This window comes from Globicephala melas, chromosome 5 (genome assembly GCF_963455315.2).
Source record: "Globicephala melas chromosome 5, mGloMel1.2, whole genome shotgun sequence".
In the NCBI taxonomy this organism is placed as follows: Eukaryota; Metazoa; Chordata; class Mammalia; order Artiodactyla; family Delphinidae; genus Globicephala; species Globicephala melas.
This window is the reverse complement of record NC_083318.1, coordinates 137,778,311-137,795,077: the sequence shown is the minus strand read 5'-3', so window position 1 is coordinate 137,795,077 and position 16,767 is coordinate 137,778,311. Positions and strand designations below refer to the sequence as shown.

The 16,767-nt window shown below is 37.3% G+C and overlaps 1 protein-coding gene across 5 annotated transcripts in view; it reads left to right on the top strand.

Annotated features, from left to right (window-relative positions):
* GRIA2 (glutamate ionotropic receptor AMPA type subunit 2) overlaps nucleotides 1-16,767 on the top strand; it is a 160,898-nt gene that overhangs the window by 88,387 nt on the left and 55,744 nt on the right. For all 5 annotated transcript variants that reach the window (XR_009564149.1, XM_030865757.2, XM_030865759.3 and 2 more), the window contains exons 4-6: nucleotides 5,039-5,235; nucleotides 11,019-11,072; nucleotides 15,468-15,629. Coding sequence is in view for 4 of the 5 variants with exons in the window: in XM_030865757.2 (XP_030721617.1) it covers nucleotides 5,039-5,235; nucleotides 11,019-11,072; nucleotides 15,468-15,629 (413 nt within the window). In the remaining variant the exon portion in view is untranslated. The remainder of the gene's footprint in view (nucleotides 1-5,038; nucleotides 5,236-11,018; nucleotides 11,073-15,467; nucleotides 15,630-16,767) is intronic.

Sequence of the window (16,767 nt, the reverse complement as noted above, 5' to 3'; positions counted from 1 at the left end):
TGCCTGAAAGATGAATAAGGGCTGTGAATTTTAAATGGAACAAAAAATATTTTCAAGAAGAAAGACATGGTCCGAATGAAATATCCCTATATGCAGTAGTCACTTTTAATTCCACCTAGTACTGTGCAAACTGAGGCATTTAGACTCCACCTGTTTCAGGGCTGAAGGTTTTTCTGTAATTTTGTCACAGGCTTAGGAGCAGTAGCTTAAGATGCGACTGTGAACTACTGATGGTTCTTGGAGAGAGTTTGAGGGAGAGTGTCAGCTTATAAATAGGGTGTACAGCTGTAACTAGTCCAGCAACAATTAGGCACTCGAAGAAGTAACATAATACAGAAGTAAGTAGCAGTACTTTAGCTAGTCTTTATTTTCTCCAGAAGTCTGAGCATTTAGTAGAGTGTAGAACTGAATTTTATACTCCTGTCATATTCTTGAGGATTTTTTTTTTTTTTTTTTGCGGTACGCGGGCCTCTCACTGCTGTGGCCTCTCCCGTTGCGGAGCACAGGCTCCGGACGCGCAGGCTCAGCGGCCATGGCTCACGGGCCCAGCCGCGCCGCGGCATGTGGGATCTTCCCGGACCGGGGCGCAAACCCGCGTCCCCTGCAACGGCAGGCGGACTCTCAACCACTGCGCCACCAGGGAAGCCCTTCCTGAGGTTTTTCAGAATATATTTTAAATATATTTCTTAGAAAGAGCAGTTAATTTTCCAATTTTTTTTTCTATTTGTAGATGAACAACGGTATATCTCAAGTTCTCTTTGTCATAAGCAATAAAATAGTAAGAAATTAAACCAGGATTTAAATGTCCTGATTTAGTGGTGCAGATATTAGAGTTGAATAACCAGCTACTAATGTTTTTAAACAAACCAATACTTACATAGAATTCCCAGTGTCCAGACAAGTTTATATTCTGAATTGAGGGATGAGTGTATTCATAAAGATACTTCTAGGCTAGTTTGTGTGGAAGGGAAAGAGGTAATACTTTCTCTCCTAATTGGAATATGTTACCAAGAGGCTAAGAGCATCAGTTTGTGTTGTGTATGAATAATTTAATTGCACCCTACTATTTGTGATGTGCATTTTCAGTGATTTTTTTTAAATTTTAAAATGATCTATTAATTTTAAACTAACCAGACAAGACATAATAGAAAACTCTTAGTTGTAGGAAAGGGGCAGATCAAGTTGAGAAAGTATTTGAGAGAGTCAGTTGCTACTTCCAAAAATAAAACAAATCGGAGAATATTGATTAATAAGCATGGGACAGCAGTCTCTTCAAAATGTGAGACAGATCATGCCATGGTTGGTGAATTATTTCTGGCTGTCCTTAGGAGATAACTGAATAATATTCAGTGTCTTCCGATGAAACTAAATTCATCGTCTGATTACGTACCACTTGGGCAGTTTAGCATCTTAATAAATGGATGTATTTTTTTTAGGTTTCATAGGTTACAAAATATTAATTCTAAGAGTTTTCATAACAGAATCCACACCAACTGTGAGTTATTTTTTGATACATAAAATGGATGAGTTTGAATCAGCTATTTCTTTAAATGCATTTTTATTGATTTTATATATATATATCCTCTCCATATTTTGGACAAGGTGAACTGCCAACACATGTTAAGTTTAGAAATATCACTTGAGATTCATTTATACATTGGCATTTATATTTAAAATTTCTTGTTATATGTGTTAAAGGATAGGACAGAATGTCAAGAGCATCACCACTTGAAACTTTAACTTGGTATGTGGTTAAGTTCATAGCTAAATGAAAGCAACATGAAATGATTGATTACCTGGAAGAAAGGAAGCTCACGTATGAGTGCTGTATGGTAATATGTAGTATGTAGAACACCACCCATGGATGTGTCGTTTTAAAGAGGTGACAAGAGTCACATCATGACTGGAATGTGGCGAAGTAGGACCTTTGACAGTGAAAAAGGTTTAGAAAATTAGCTTTTTCTCCTACTTGGAAAAAAAACTGAATAAACTTAATAAGTGTTCTCAAGCACATTGATAGCTGTTGCGTCCATCATGATGACCAACTCTGGTTCTGTCTTCACTGATGATGAAAAACGGGAAAAGGACTTGGAATGCATCCTGGAAGGATTTAATTTACTTACAGTGAATGGAAATCATAGGTGATCTGTGAAGTTTTTAAAAGAAGTTTTATCATTAATAGATTTTTTACAATGGCATGTGGTCTCTGTTTAAGTTATCCCTTGAGTAATTCTTGAGTACCCTGTAGTTTTTGCTACAAGACTGGATGGAGGAAACTAATTTTGTTGTTTTGCCCAAAAAACCCCACAAAATTCATTTCAAGTTTAATTTATCGTTCAACTTTTCAGTTTGAAATAAAAGTAAATTATTTTCAATTTTCATTATGAAATATTTAAAATAACAACACGGACAGAATAATGTGTCCTGAAGAAGACCTGAAAGGACACTTAAGCCAGCTTTATTAGTGAAGGGTAAGAGGAAAGTTGCTTTATCTCTATCCTGCTCCTGACAATTATTATTATTTATTTATTTTTAAAAATTTATTTATTTTATTTTTGGCTGTGTTGGGTCTTCGTTTCTGTGCGAGGGCTTTCTCTAGTCGCGGCAAGCGGGGGCCACTCTTCATCGTGGTGTGCGGGCCTCTCACTATTGCGGCCTCTCTTGTTGTGGAGCACAGGCTCCAGACCCGCAGGCTCAGTAGTTGGGGCTCACGGGCCTAGTTGCTCTGCGGCATGTGGGATCCTCCCAGACCAGGGCTCGAACCCGTGTCCCCTGTATTGGCAGGCAGATTCTCAACCACTGCCTCACCAGGGAAGCCCCTGACCATTATTTTGAGGCAAATAACTGACATCCTGTTATTTCAGCTGTAAATATTTCAGTTTATATTTTGAAAGAACAATTCTCTTGGTTTAAATATAACTACAATATCATTATCATATATAGACAAGTTAACAGTAATTCATTACTAGCATCATCTATTTTTTTTTTCACAGTTTGTTTGAATCAGGATAAAAGTGAGGTCCACATATCCAGTTGGTTAACATATCTCTTTAGGCTTTTATAAGGTAATGTAGAGCTTCCCACAGTCTGGACTTTGATTAACATATTACTCTGTGCCATATATTCGTTATAAAAGGGTAATTAGATCTAGATCCTTGCTGAGATTCACGTTCACTTCTTGGCATGAATATTTCATAGGTGGTGTTGAGTATCCCCATTTGAAGGCACGTAACTTCTACGCATCTCTCTTTTTGTTTTGTTAGCAGCAGTTAACGATTCTTGCCTTGAGTCATTAATTCACAAGGTGTTACAAGATTGGTTGTAATTCTGAATCTATATTCGTTCATCATTTATTAGCTGGAGTTTTTCCAAAAAACCCGTCCCTTAATGAACTACTACCCTGAGTAGAGTTCATATAGGAAAGGTGGGAAAATGCTTGTTTCTTTCCCTTTATTTACCAGTTTTCAGAATAATAGCTTGGCCCCTTAGCATCCATCAAAGGCAATCAGATATTTTTCTTAAATGTCATTACTAATCTATGGATTAGAAAATGTATGTATTTAAGCCTTCTGCAGTTATTATTTTTATTGCTATTCCAACTGCGTCATCTCTGTTTAAAGTGATTCTCATCAAATTTGCTCCTGGGTCTTTTGACACGAGGCTGATAGTTTTGGAGAGCTTCCTGCTTTGGGGGGGCCACAAGGTGCTCTAGGCTCATCTTATATACCCTTGGCAATATGGAATCAATGAGAATTTTAATGATATTTTCCAGGCTCAGGTAATTTTCAACAACATTTAGAATACGCATATTTTTTGCTCTCGTAAATAGATTTCAATAAAGTTTAGAACATGAATTAAGCTTCTAGAGTCATGTGTTCACATTAGGGAAACCCCAGATTTTATGGGTAAAAAGGGTCCAATATTCTTGTCTTTCTGCAATAAAGAAGATGATGTGATGAGTCCTGAATTCTTTTTGGAGCGTTGATTTTTGTTGTTCATTAAGCTATTCATAGAAATGATGAATTTGGGTTGGCTGTGAAGAGTTGAAGTGACATGGAAGACAAGTCTATATACTAGTTTTCCAAGTGCTAAACTGCAGCATTAACTTTAGGAAAGATGTTCCCAAGTTGTTTTCCCTCCCAATCCTACATATGAGGCAGTGTGTGACCAATTAAACAAAAATACAGTTTTCGATATGACCTAAGTCGTATGATGCTATAAACAAAGTTACTAATGACAAGTAAAGTGGTCTCACATTTGGGAAGTTAAGTAAGTGTAACCAATGTGTACTAGAAAACTAACTGCTACCATGTGGTTAATAGGTGAACATTTAATTTCTACAGGATTAGTCCCAGTAACAAAAATGATATAACAGAGGCTGAGGGAAAAAAAAAAAAATAACAACAACTGCCGACCAGAAAACGATAGGAGGAAATCGAGCAGCTTCAGAGATGACTGGTTTTCAGACTCGCATAGACCCACCTAGATTCATCTCACTGAAAATAGACTCACCGTCTTCAGGATAATAATGTGAAATGATAGCGTGTCATATATAAAGAAATATTTTTTTTCTATTCTATACAAGAAAGAATGGATGTCCTTTGATTTCATTAAAACCAGAGGTAGGGAATTTCCTGGCGGTCCAGTTGTTAGGACTGGGCGTTCTCACTGCGGAGGGCACGGGGTCAATTCCTGGTTGGGGAACCAACATCCCTCAAGCTGCACGGTGTGGCCAAACAAACAAAACCCCCCAAACCCCAGAGGTATTAAAACACCACACTTTGGTAATGTCCAAAAGAAAACAGCTGAGAAGCCCGAATGAAGGGGGTACAGTTTTCCCAGGTAGAGGAAAGAGCTCTGGATGCGAAGTGGCAACGAGCGGGTGTTGCGAAGGATCGTAGCTGTCGCTCTTCAGAGGCGTCAGCATCCCTTCGTTGCAGAAAAGTAGCAGCCTTCCAGATGCGTGTCAGTTTCGCACCGCGCTTCTCCGTTAGTCGAGCCTTTTGCCATCAGCCCCCCTGTCTCTCTGCTTTCCTAGGCTTGTCCACCCTGCAGGCGGTGCTGGATTCCGCTGCCGAAAAGAAGTGGCAAGTGACTGCTATCAACGTGGGGAACATCAACAATGACAAGAAAGATGAGACCTACCGCTCGCTCTTCCAGGATCTGGAGCTAAAGAAGGAGCGGCGGGTCATCCTGGACTGTGAGCGGGACAAAGTCAACGACATCGTGGACCAGGTGGGCTCCTGCCTGTTTCCTAGGGCGCCCAATCGAGCGCGTGCGTGCAGCCTCGGCGTTTGCAGGGAGCGTTTCGGGGCGCTGCTTGAGCAGCAGGTTGTTTCCCCAGGGCCCGTGGAGGACCCTGCAAGGATCAGCGGTGACCTTCTCCCTGGCTTCACTCAGCAAGAGCAGGGCGTCCCCAGTAGTGCTGGCACGTCACACGAACCATTACCTGTATGCAATATACAGGTCCTGATCGTGTGGTCTATCGTGTTGTCCTAAATTTTGAAGTGGAAATTTAAAATTCAGTTCTTTTGAGCTGTTAAGAGAGAAAGAAACGGGCAGGCATGAAGTGAAAATAAGTCTGGGTCCTAAGGGAAAAGTGAGTAATTCATGGATTCTTCGGCAAGACGTGGAGTACTTCAAACATTAGGATACAGTGTGGTGTGCTAAACCTGGATTGTTGTCTGAGTGGATTTCGGTCTTCAGAAAAAGCATGTATTTATTTTTCCAAGAAGTAATTTTTTTCCTCCTGAGTAGGTAGATTTTGTGTCACTGTGAAACTATTAATCTATGAAAAAAATATGTAGGAGTGATATTTGCAGTCCTTGCTGCTTGAAAAGTAAACTAGATGTATTAATGTGCATTATTTTAAAGAATAATATGATACCAGAGATATCTGTGCTCACCACATCACCTTGCTTCCTTTTAAGATCTTTCAGGATGGGACGGCCATGAAGTGATTTCCACACGATAGAAATAAAATCCACTATGTTATGCAGGTAGGGCGGGTGACCAGAGCTGGTGCTAAAAAGCATCAGGATTTACTGCCTAAGGCCTCCTCCACTGGTTTCTGCTTCTTTTCCAGCTGAAAATGTACATTTATAATATTTTCCTTGGAATAATTATATATATGTTATATGTTTATGTATGTCACTTACATACACAAATGTATGTATATAAAATTATTCCTTGGAATAATATAGGATTGGAGGAAAAATACACAATTAAGTATGCATATCTTGGCCCTTGTTAGGCTTTGAGGAGAAAATTAGATTCACTAATCTGTAAAACAAAGCATTTTGCAAACATAAACCTTGATGAACCCTTAATTGTTATAGAATAATACAGGGCCTAAGATATACAAAATGGATCTCTCATGAAATATTGAATAACTGAATAAAACTAGCTTGTTATGACAACAAACTAAATGTTTTATATCAGAGAGGTCAACATTTCAGTAGAAGAGTCTTGATTCTTGTCTCCGGAGAGGAAGCTGGGATTGTCTTTAACCCGAAGGCCTCTGTTCAAATGGGAGCCCAACAACTCATTTGAATTTCAGAGGAGGTTCTCATTAAAACCGAATTTTGATAATAGTTGTTAGTCTTTGTTTTAAAAATTTAGGTATTCATGACTCATCATAATACAAGTTGCTGAAAGCCTATATGAAAATAATTATTTCCAAAACTAGAAGAGAGAAACTACAAAAGAAACTGGGACTATATGGAATGGAATTTTTTTTAATCTTTTTTTAAAGTTTTTATTTTATATAGGAGTATAGTCGATTAAAAATGTTGTGATAGTTTCAGGTGTACAGCAAAGTGATTCAGTTATGTATATACATGTATCTATTATTTTTCAAATAACTTTCCCATTTAGGTGGTTACATAACACTGAGCAGAGTTCCCTGTACTATACAGTAGGTCTTTGTTGGTTATCCATTTTACTTTTTTAATAGATCTTTATTGGAGTATAATTGCTTCACAATACTGTGTTAGTTTCTGTCGTACAACAAAGCGAATCAGCCGTATGCATACACATGTCCCCATATCCCCTCCCTCTTGCATCACCCTCCCACCCTCCCTATCCCACCCCTCTAGGTGGTCACAAAGCACTGAGCTGATCTCCCTGTGCTATGCAGCTGCTTCCCACTAGCTAAATATTTTACATTCGGTTGTATATGTCGATGCTACTCTCATTTTGCCCCAGCTTTGCCCTCCCACCCCGTGTCATCAAGTCCATTCTCTAGGTCTACCTCTTTATTTCTGCCCTGCAACTAGGTTCATCAGTACCATTTTTTTTTTTTTTTTAGATTCCATATATATGTGTTAGCATATGGTATTTGTTTTTCTCTTTCTGACTTACCTCACTCTGTATGACAGACTCTAGGTCCATCCACCTCACTACAAATAATTCAGTTTCTTTTCTTTTCATGGCTGAGGAATATTCCATTGTATATATGTGCCACATTTTCTTTATCCATTCATCTGTCGAGGGACGCTTAGGTTGCTTCCATGTCCTGGCTATTGTAAATAGGGCCGCAGTGAACATTGTGGTACATGACTCTTTTTGAATTATGGTTTTCTCAGCATATATGCCCAGTAGTGGGATTGCTGGGTCATATGGTAGTTCTATTTTTAGTTTTTTAAGGAATTTCCATACTGTTCTCCATAGTGGCTGTATCAATTTACATTCCCACCAACAGTGCAGGAGGGTTCCCTTTTCTCCACACCCTCTCCAGCATTTATTATTTGTAAATTTTTTGATAATGGCCATTCTCACTGGCATGAGGTGATACCTCATTGTAGTTTTGATTTGAATTTCTCTGATAATTAACAATGGTGAACATCTTTTCACGTGCCTCGTGGCCATCTGTATGTCTTCTTTGGAGAAATGTCTATTTAGGTCTTCTGCCCATTTTTTGATTGGGTTGCTTGTTTTGATGATATTAAGCTGCATGAGTGGAATGGAATTTTTTAAAAATTTATTTTATTGAAGCATAGTTGATTTACAATGTTGTGTTAATTTCTACTGTACTGCAAAGTGACTCAGATATATATATATATATATACATATATATATATATGCAGATACACATATATACATTCTTTTTTATATTCTTTTCCATTATGATTTATCACAGGATATTGAATATAGTTCCCTATGGTATACAGTAGGACCTTGTTGTTTATCCATTCTTTATACAATAGTTTGCATCTGCTAACCGCAAACTCTCAATCCTTCCCTCCCCTAACCCCTTCTCCCGCTTGGTAACCATAAGTCTGTTCTCTATGTCTATGAGTCTGTTTCTGTTTCATAGATACGTTCATTTGTGTCATATTTTAGATTCCACATATAAGTGATATTATACGATATTTGTCTTTCTCTGTCTGACTTGCTTCACTTTGTATGATAATCTCTAGGTCCATCCATGTTGCTGCAAACGGTATTATTTCATGGAATGAAATTTTTTGTAGCAAATATATGATTGTGATTAAATAAATGTCCATATGGACATCCATTCAAAATGTACACAGTATTTTGCACATATATTTTATTTGAATGTATTATGTGAGTGTGTGGATTTACTGAGGACATTGTATGTATCTGGAATGAGGGATGCCAAGAAAGGTAAGGGTCTTGACTTTACCTTCTGAATTCATTGTTTAAAGGGGAAGGAGAATGTGCACACACAATAAACACTGCAGTATTACAAGTTGTAATGCAATGTGGTCTAAGAGCATGCAGGAGGAAGTACCTGTCTTAACAGGGGTGGGAAGATGTATGAATGGGTCACACATGGGTACCACTTGGCTGGCTGGCTTGGATTCCTCCAGTTGTTTGTTCAGTGAATTTCCCTGAGTGTCTAATGTTTACCAGACAGGCACTGCAGGAGATCCAAGATGCAGTGTTAAACAGAACAGACCTGCCCATCAAGGTGAATAGCCATGATGTTTCCTAGTTACATTAATATGCAGTTATAGTAATGGTAATACTATGAATGAACAGAACAGGATGTTATGAGAAAAAAAATTGCAGAAAAAATAATTTCAATTGGGAGATCATGGTAGGCCTTCAAGGAATAGAGTTTACCAGGCAGAAAGTGGGGTTGAGGTACATTTCAAGAAAAGGAAACACTATTGACTTACTCACTCTGTCAAGAGAATGGAGATGAGATGAAACTTTATATTCATCATTGCTTAAAGTTAGAAATATAATTAAACGCTGTTAGTCTATGAGTATTTTATCATTCAATAAAACTTTAGAGACACTTATTTCTAGTTGTAATTAGGTGGAGAAAGGACTCAGACGTCAAAACACTTAGAAATTAACATAAATTTACTACTGTTAATGCAGTACTAACGGCTCCATAAAACAAAGATATGATGGTATGGCTGATACTAATTCTTAGAGAGAAGTAAGGCTAGACCATTCTTCATATTTCTCCTTTTTCTCAATGAACACTAAACTCAACTACTTCTACTTCTGGTAGCACCATTAATACTGTGCTTTTTCTGAATTCCCAGAAGGAAAACATGCACGATTATGAAAGTAGAATGACCAATAAGCACAATCAACAGATGCCAGTAGGAAATATGAGGGGCATGACCGTCTCAGTTCAGCTGATGCTAATTAATATATTTTTCATTCAGGAGGACATCTTTCTTCAAAATTCTCCCTTCAACACAGAGTATTCATTTTCTTGGAAAAGGCAATTTAGTTGTGTTACAAAAAAATAAGTTAAAAAATAAGATAAGCCTAACTGCCTTCCAAATTTGTGACCATGCTAGACTATCAAAGTAACATATGGTGGAATCCCTCTAGGATCTGGCCCTCCCCTTGCTCTTTGACTGAATGTGTTGCTTTGGAGCATCTGACTTTGCCTGGGATGAAGGAGGGAAGTCTTCTAGGAGGTAACACTGGGCTGAGATTCACTGTGCCTTAAGAGACAAAGGGTATGGTGTGGAGGGAACTTTGCAAGCAGAGGAAACAGGATCTATGAAAGCCCTGAGGTGACGGAAAGAAGCTCTTTTTGCACAAAGAAACAAAAAGAGGGCCACGTGGCTCTAGTATAGAGAGTGAGAAGGTGGGCCTGAACTTCACAGTATGTGAAGGATTTCGTACATTGCGCTAATAAAAGCAATGGGAAGCCGCCAAAACAGTAAGGGAGGGGATCTAACCTTTTCCATTTTTAATAACAGTTAATGCTTTCCGTTAGTGTGACTATTTTCTTAAAAATAGAAATTACATTTGAGTATCTCAGTACCAGGGCTGCAGCGTGGCCATTTTACCTACTTCCCTTTATAAGTGATAGAGATCAGTGAGAGTCCAGGTGATACAATAATGTCCAAAACTGTTGGGAGCATTGCCAAATGACTACTTGTGCCATGATTTTTGACTTAGATTTGTGGAGAGAAATTAGCTTCTCTGACATTTTGCTGCCTTAAACGAGAAATAACAATGTTCATTTGAACTAGACTATAAGTATTTCAAGATTCTTAAGATTGGAATTTTATTTTATAGATCTATATAACAATTCTGTTATATGCTTATTAATATTCTTTTAAAACCCATGTACTGCTATAAACTCTGTGTTTATCTTTGAATGTAGATTGTGAATATAAAATCTCAGATGCTGGGTTCAGCTGTCTATGTTTCACTGAAAAGAAAAAAAAATAGCTTTTGTAAGAATAAAATTATGACTTATTAGGGATTCAACACGTTTTTGATTTCACATTTCTTAAAATATTGAAACCTTATTTTCACTATTAACGAAACCAAGGTAATCACTTTTGTTTAGTTATTGACTTCTTGAAAGATAATATTTATAAAGCACTAAAATGTATGGTTACTTTTTTCTGAGAGAAATATTATCTGAATTTGATAATTATATTTTATCACATATGACTCATTGTAGACTATCAAGAAACACAGTAGATAAAATTTATTTTCTGAATCAGGTCATAACAGAAGTAATTTTACATTTATATTACTTACATTTGTTTCTTTATCTTTGTTAGGTTATTACCATTGGAAAACACGTTAAAGGGTACCATTACATCATTGCAAATCTGGTAGGTGAATTAATGATATTTATTATTTTAATAGAAATGCCTGTTAATTCAAAAAAATTTTATGGCCAGCATTTATCAGTGGTATCTTAAAAAACATATTTTGATTATATCAATCAAGTAGAAGTGACAATATTTTTCTGAATTTGTTACACTTCAGATTTACTTTCCATTTCATATTTTCTAATCAATTTCCTATTGTTATAAATGATGTGAGAAATTATAGAACAATATTTGACAAGCTTATACTTTGTGTTAAAGGTACATTTTAACTAAGGGAAAATTTTCAAAAAGATATAAAATTTAAGTGTCCACATTTCCCCTTGTTTCTCACTGTCACTGTAATTATAAACTTTACCCATTTCTTTAAAGTTCTTAGTATCTATAATATTTGAAATGCATATTTGTGAGAATATGTCTTGGTGCAAAATAAAGCCTGGAAATATCCAGAATATTTATATATTGTGTATTATTTATGTCTGATCTGCTACTTACTGTATAAGCAACACAATGAAAATTGAATAGCTGATCACTTTTTCATTGAGATTCCCTCAAATTAAGATTATACTGAAACATTCCCGTGATTAATTGTATCTCCCTTCTTAAGTATGATCAAAGGCAATTTAGAACGACCACTAGAAATTTATTTTTTCAAAATAGTTTTTAGATCGGCATTAATGTGAGCTTGAGGCTCCCCTGCTGCAAAGGTCTACGTTCTTTAAACAAGTATGATTCTGCGCAACTGAGGGCTCCGTCTCCCCAGCCTCAGAAAAAAAGGTGATTAAAAGAGTGACAAAAGCAGAGAATGAGCGTATTCTCAGTAGCATTATAGGACTGTGAAAATTTCCTATTTATACAGATGAGGATTTATGATGTCGCTTGTGGAATATTAGATTGTTATGTCACAAGACATTATTTCCAGTAGTCATGGAGAGATTTAAAAACCCCACAACCTTACAAGTGATAAATATTGTTTTCACTAGAAAGTGGCACCAGTGATAAAGAATATTCAATCTCAAACCTACATATATTGAGAGAAGTTGGTTGTTCAAGATAAAATTTCTGTTTGGCAATGAAATGGCTCATCACTATAATAATTTTTTAGAACTTACCCTTATAATATGGCTTATAGATCCTAAATGAGTCCCGACCAGAACAGTGAGAGTTAAAATAAGTGAAGCTCTGTAATCAGGCGTTCCAGAACCACATTCTGTGCAGGGAACAGCCTGGCCAGTCAGTCCCTGTGTGACCTGTGCCATTGATGAACAGCACAGAGCCACACCGAAAGCTGTGATCTTTAAAAATGTCCAGATGGAGAAGGTTATATTGGGACATTGAGGAATAATGGCAGAAGGAGGTCATCAATTTGAGAGTTGATATTAGATGCTGTGAAAAAGGAAACATGTGTTGACCAATGTAAAAAGGTTCAAAAATAAAAGCAAGTTCTTGCTGCTGTCATGCTGCTATAGGGAGAAATCTACATAACATTTTATCTGAATTCAAGTTGTGTTTTTCCTTCTCTGAATACTTGGTATCCTCGCCATATGGAATTTCTAGTGAATCAGTAAATTCAAAGAATCTGTAGAGTGCTGCAGTTTCTGAGAATCTCTAGGGCACTTGAAAATTTCAGTGCCATTTAAAATTGGAGAATGCCATCCAAAGTTGAAGGGCTTTCATCTTCCAAAGTCTTGGTTGGGAATGTCCCTTTTTCCATGTCCAGTGGCTAATGGGTGTTAAAGGAGGTGGTTGTAAAAGATAGAAAAATCCTCAGATACTGTTAGTGACTTATTTCTTCAGAAATTGCTGAATGCTAGATTAGGCTCCCCAAACACAGGCTATAGTTCAGTTCCTGATACGTCATTAAAGGGGATAAAGGATGAGGAAGCGGTCAGAAGGGATCCAATTCTCGTTTCTTCGGCCCTTCAGAATCAGACGAAAAGCCCTGCAATCCGCCCACCTGACTGCCTTACAGTGAGGTTCACTCATCAACCAGCCCAGCCTGTGCACACAGAAATTCCAAGAAATGTTTTGGCATCTTCCTCTTAGACAGCCAAGCATTACCAGACTTTTGAGAAAAGAGTCTTTGCCATGAGGGATGCAATACAAATAAGCAAGTACACGGAAACAAGGCAGGCAGGAATCAGGAGAAAAATGCTTCAAATTGTAAGAATATCTTCAGAGAAATAAGATAAAATATGTTATCCATAAAGAGGAGAAAAGGCTGCTATAAAAAAAATTCAAGGAACAAGAAAGAGCTCTGGGAAGTTAACTTATTTTTCGTAGAATAACTAGTAAAATTACATGAGTTTGAAGGTAAAGTTGAGAAAATCTTCCAGATTATGTGGCAAAATGACAATACAATAGAAAACGGTGTATGTGGAGAAAACTGAGGGACTCAGATGTTTAATCTAGGGGTTGCAATGTCTTATTAATAAACCTTCTAAACAGACATAGTGAAAACAGGGGCAGGAAATTATCAGAGAAACACTCAGAAAAATTTCCGGTACTAAATGACATAAATCTGCCTGTTGAGTACACACAATAATGAAAGACAAAAGGCTTCTTTCGTAAAATATCACCATGAACTTTCAGAGATAAATAGAAGATCTTAAAGTTTATGATAGGTGGGAAGCCGGAAGGAGTATGACGCAGGTCACAGACAAAAAATAATTAGAAATAATGCCGTTGTATTTTTCAGTAGAAACAGTAAGTCAGTAGAACAATGCCTTCAGATTATCAGGGTTTCAACTTCAAATGCTATACCCAGCCAAAATACCAGTCAAGTGTCAGAGAAAACAAAGGTATTTACAGACATTCAGTGTCTCAAAAAAGGTACCTCCACGTGTCTCAGGAGACTACTGAGGACTCTAGCTGAAGAGAGGGGTAAAACAGGAGAGAAAAGTGATGGAGGATACAGAGAAGCTACTCAGAAAAGAGGGGAAGGGGCATTTCAGGAGAACAATTGCAGAGCAGACGAAAGAGGAACCATTCAGATTGCAGCGTTAAGGTGGAAGGCTCCAGGAGGCAGGGGAAAAGAGAGATGACTTGATATGTTTCAATATTTTAATTGAAAAAACTTTTACCCATATAAACATGAAAATTTTTACATGGAGCAACTGGAGAAAAAATAAGAATAGGTATAGAGAAAGCTCTAGTAGTGAAAACAATGAAGCAATCATTAACATTAGAATAAAATACTATTCAAGAAGGAAAGTGCAATCCAAACACGTTATTTGGCTTTGCTCTGAAAAACAGAATTTTAACTGTGAAAACAGTGAACATTAAAATGGCTGAGGAGATAGATGGTTTGCTTATGAGACTTACATACTCATCTGGCACAAGTATAAACTGAAGAAGAAAATCTAACATGGGTAAGTTAGGAAAGAAGAACAAAAATGTGTCATGCAGAATTACAGAGGTAAATACACGAAAAACAAAAATTACTGAAATTGTTTTGAAGCAGCTTAACTGAGGCATGCGTGGGTCAGAACAGAAAATCTATGAATTTTGTTATATACATTTTCCTCTATTTGCATTATTTGATAAAAAGAAAAAGCAAAAATATGAGCCAATAACAGCGTAATTATCCTTCTCCACACAAATAATATTAAACTATATTTTTAATATCAACAACAAAGAAAAGGCTCTCATATTTAGGTCAAAATATTTCCAATTCTTCTGTGTGATAATAAGGAATAAGTGTATAAGATGAAAATATTTATAATTGTGACTTTTTAAAATTGTGATTTCATCTTTCAGAGAATGTACTCCCAAATTGAGCTATACTTTATGGCAGCCCAAGATTTGAAATCAGTGGAAACACTATATGATAGTTTTAGTAATGACTGAATTCATTCTAACAATGCAGAAGTGGCTTTTTAAAATTTAATACATTTTATAGAAACTAAGTTTCATGCTTAAAGTGAAAATGCTTAATTGTTCTCCAATAATGACAAAGCATTTGGTACCTTCCCTTCTCATTTACAAGGTTTTGATGTCACCTGAGAGAGTGAACAGTTTAAATAGGAATAACCGTCACGCAATGTTGTAGCTCTTGGAGAAGTAGCTTAATGTTTGTATGTGGTGGTGCTTTGTGTAAATACAGTAAATAAAACCCAGTTCTTATCCTTGGAAGATTTCTCAATAATACAGAGAACTTTTATGTAAGTATGACCAATAAACAATCATTGATTAAGGACCCGCTGTGACCTGGATGAGGCTAGGCGCTGGGGAAGAATACTGGCTGTTAAAATACATGAAACATTTACTATAGGCTTTTTATCTCCCTCATGAGTTCTTTGAAATTTGTAAAACCACAATGTATAGAGCTATTTGCTTAACGTTAAGTTCTATTTGGTTCTTAATAGAAAGCATGACATAAATATGTTCTCTGTCCAGGGATTTACCGATGGAGACCTATTAAAAATTCAGTTTGGAGGTGCAAACGTCTCTGGATTTCAGATCGTAGACTATGATGACTCCATGGTATCTAAGTTTATAGAGAGATGGTCAACACTGGAAGAAAAAGAATACCCTGGAGCACACACGACTACAATTAAGGTACGTATCTATCAGGATCTACTTCTACCTCCATCACCATGTCTATCCCCACCTCCACCTCCATCTCCATTTCCACCTCCGCCTCCACCATCTTCACCTCCCCCTCCCATCCCCTCCCCCTCCCCTCCCCTCCCCTCCCCCTCCCTATCCACCCTCATCTCTCTCTCTATCTAACTGTGGGTGAGTAGCCTGTTCTCTGGGACACCTTAGGAAGAAGATAAAAGTCTCAATTTGTTTTCATAATTAACAAAATAAATATAATGATTTATGTAATCAAAGAAACTTTGAACGCTAAATGCCATGCACTGCTCTGTAATAAGCGCTACCCAGACTCATCTTCTATTCTCTGTGTGTCTGGACACCTTGAGGTCTTCACTGGTTTATTCAGTGTACTTTATTGTGTCTATACATACATGCATATATTTACCCCCAAATATGACATATTTCTGCTGTTGATAGGAAGGGGTTTCTTTTTCTTCTGTTTGTCACCTGATTGAGAGCAGAGATAAGAGTAAAACCAGAGGGAGGAAGAGTGAGTGAGATGAGATCATGTTCACTTTTTGAGACTAGGTTTATGAAAAATAAAAGCTGCAGAATATTGTCAAATGTATAGTGATCTGTTTATCTGTGTTATCTGTGTATTATAGTGCAGGTTGCGCAAGAACCAGTCAGGGACAGTGTCATTTCAGTTGCTCTCATAGTTATGTTCATACATCCTGGAGAAGTTTTGTTGATGTTGTTGTTTTCTGCACAAATTGTTTGGCTTTAAATTTGCGTCTGGTTGTGAGACTGGTGCTAGATAAGAATTAGAAACTTTTAAGTTTTCTCCTTTGGGGTGTGTAAATGGATCCTATTAATTCAACGTCAAATTTAGGAAAGCATCCCATAGGATGCTAAAGCTTAGCCCGGAGCTAAGTTTTTCTCTAAAGTAGGTGACTTCTCGTTTGGTGACCTTGACTGAGATTCAGCACAGATACATGTATAAAGGGCTTGAGGGCCGTGGGCCTGCCACCATTTAACAGGGCTGCTTAGAAGGGAGGGGACCCCATCAGTGTCTGTCTCCTCCTGTGTTCAGCAGGGGTCTGACTGAGGCCCACATCCGCTGGGATTGCAGGCTTCCCTGCGTCCAGATGTGCGG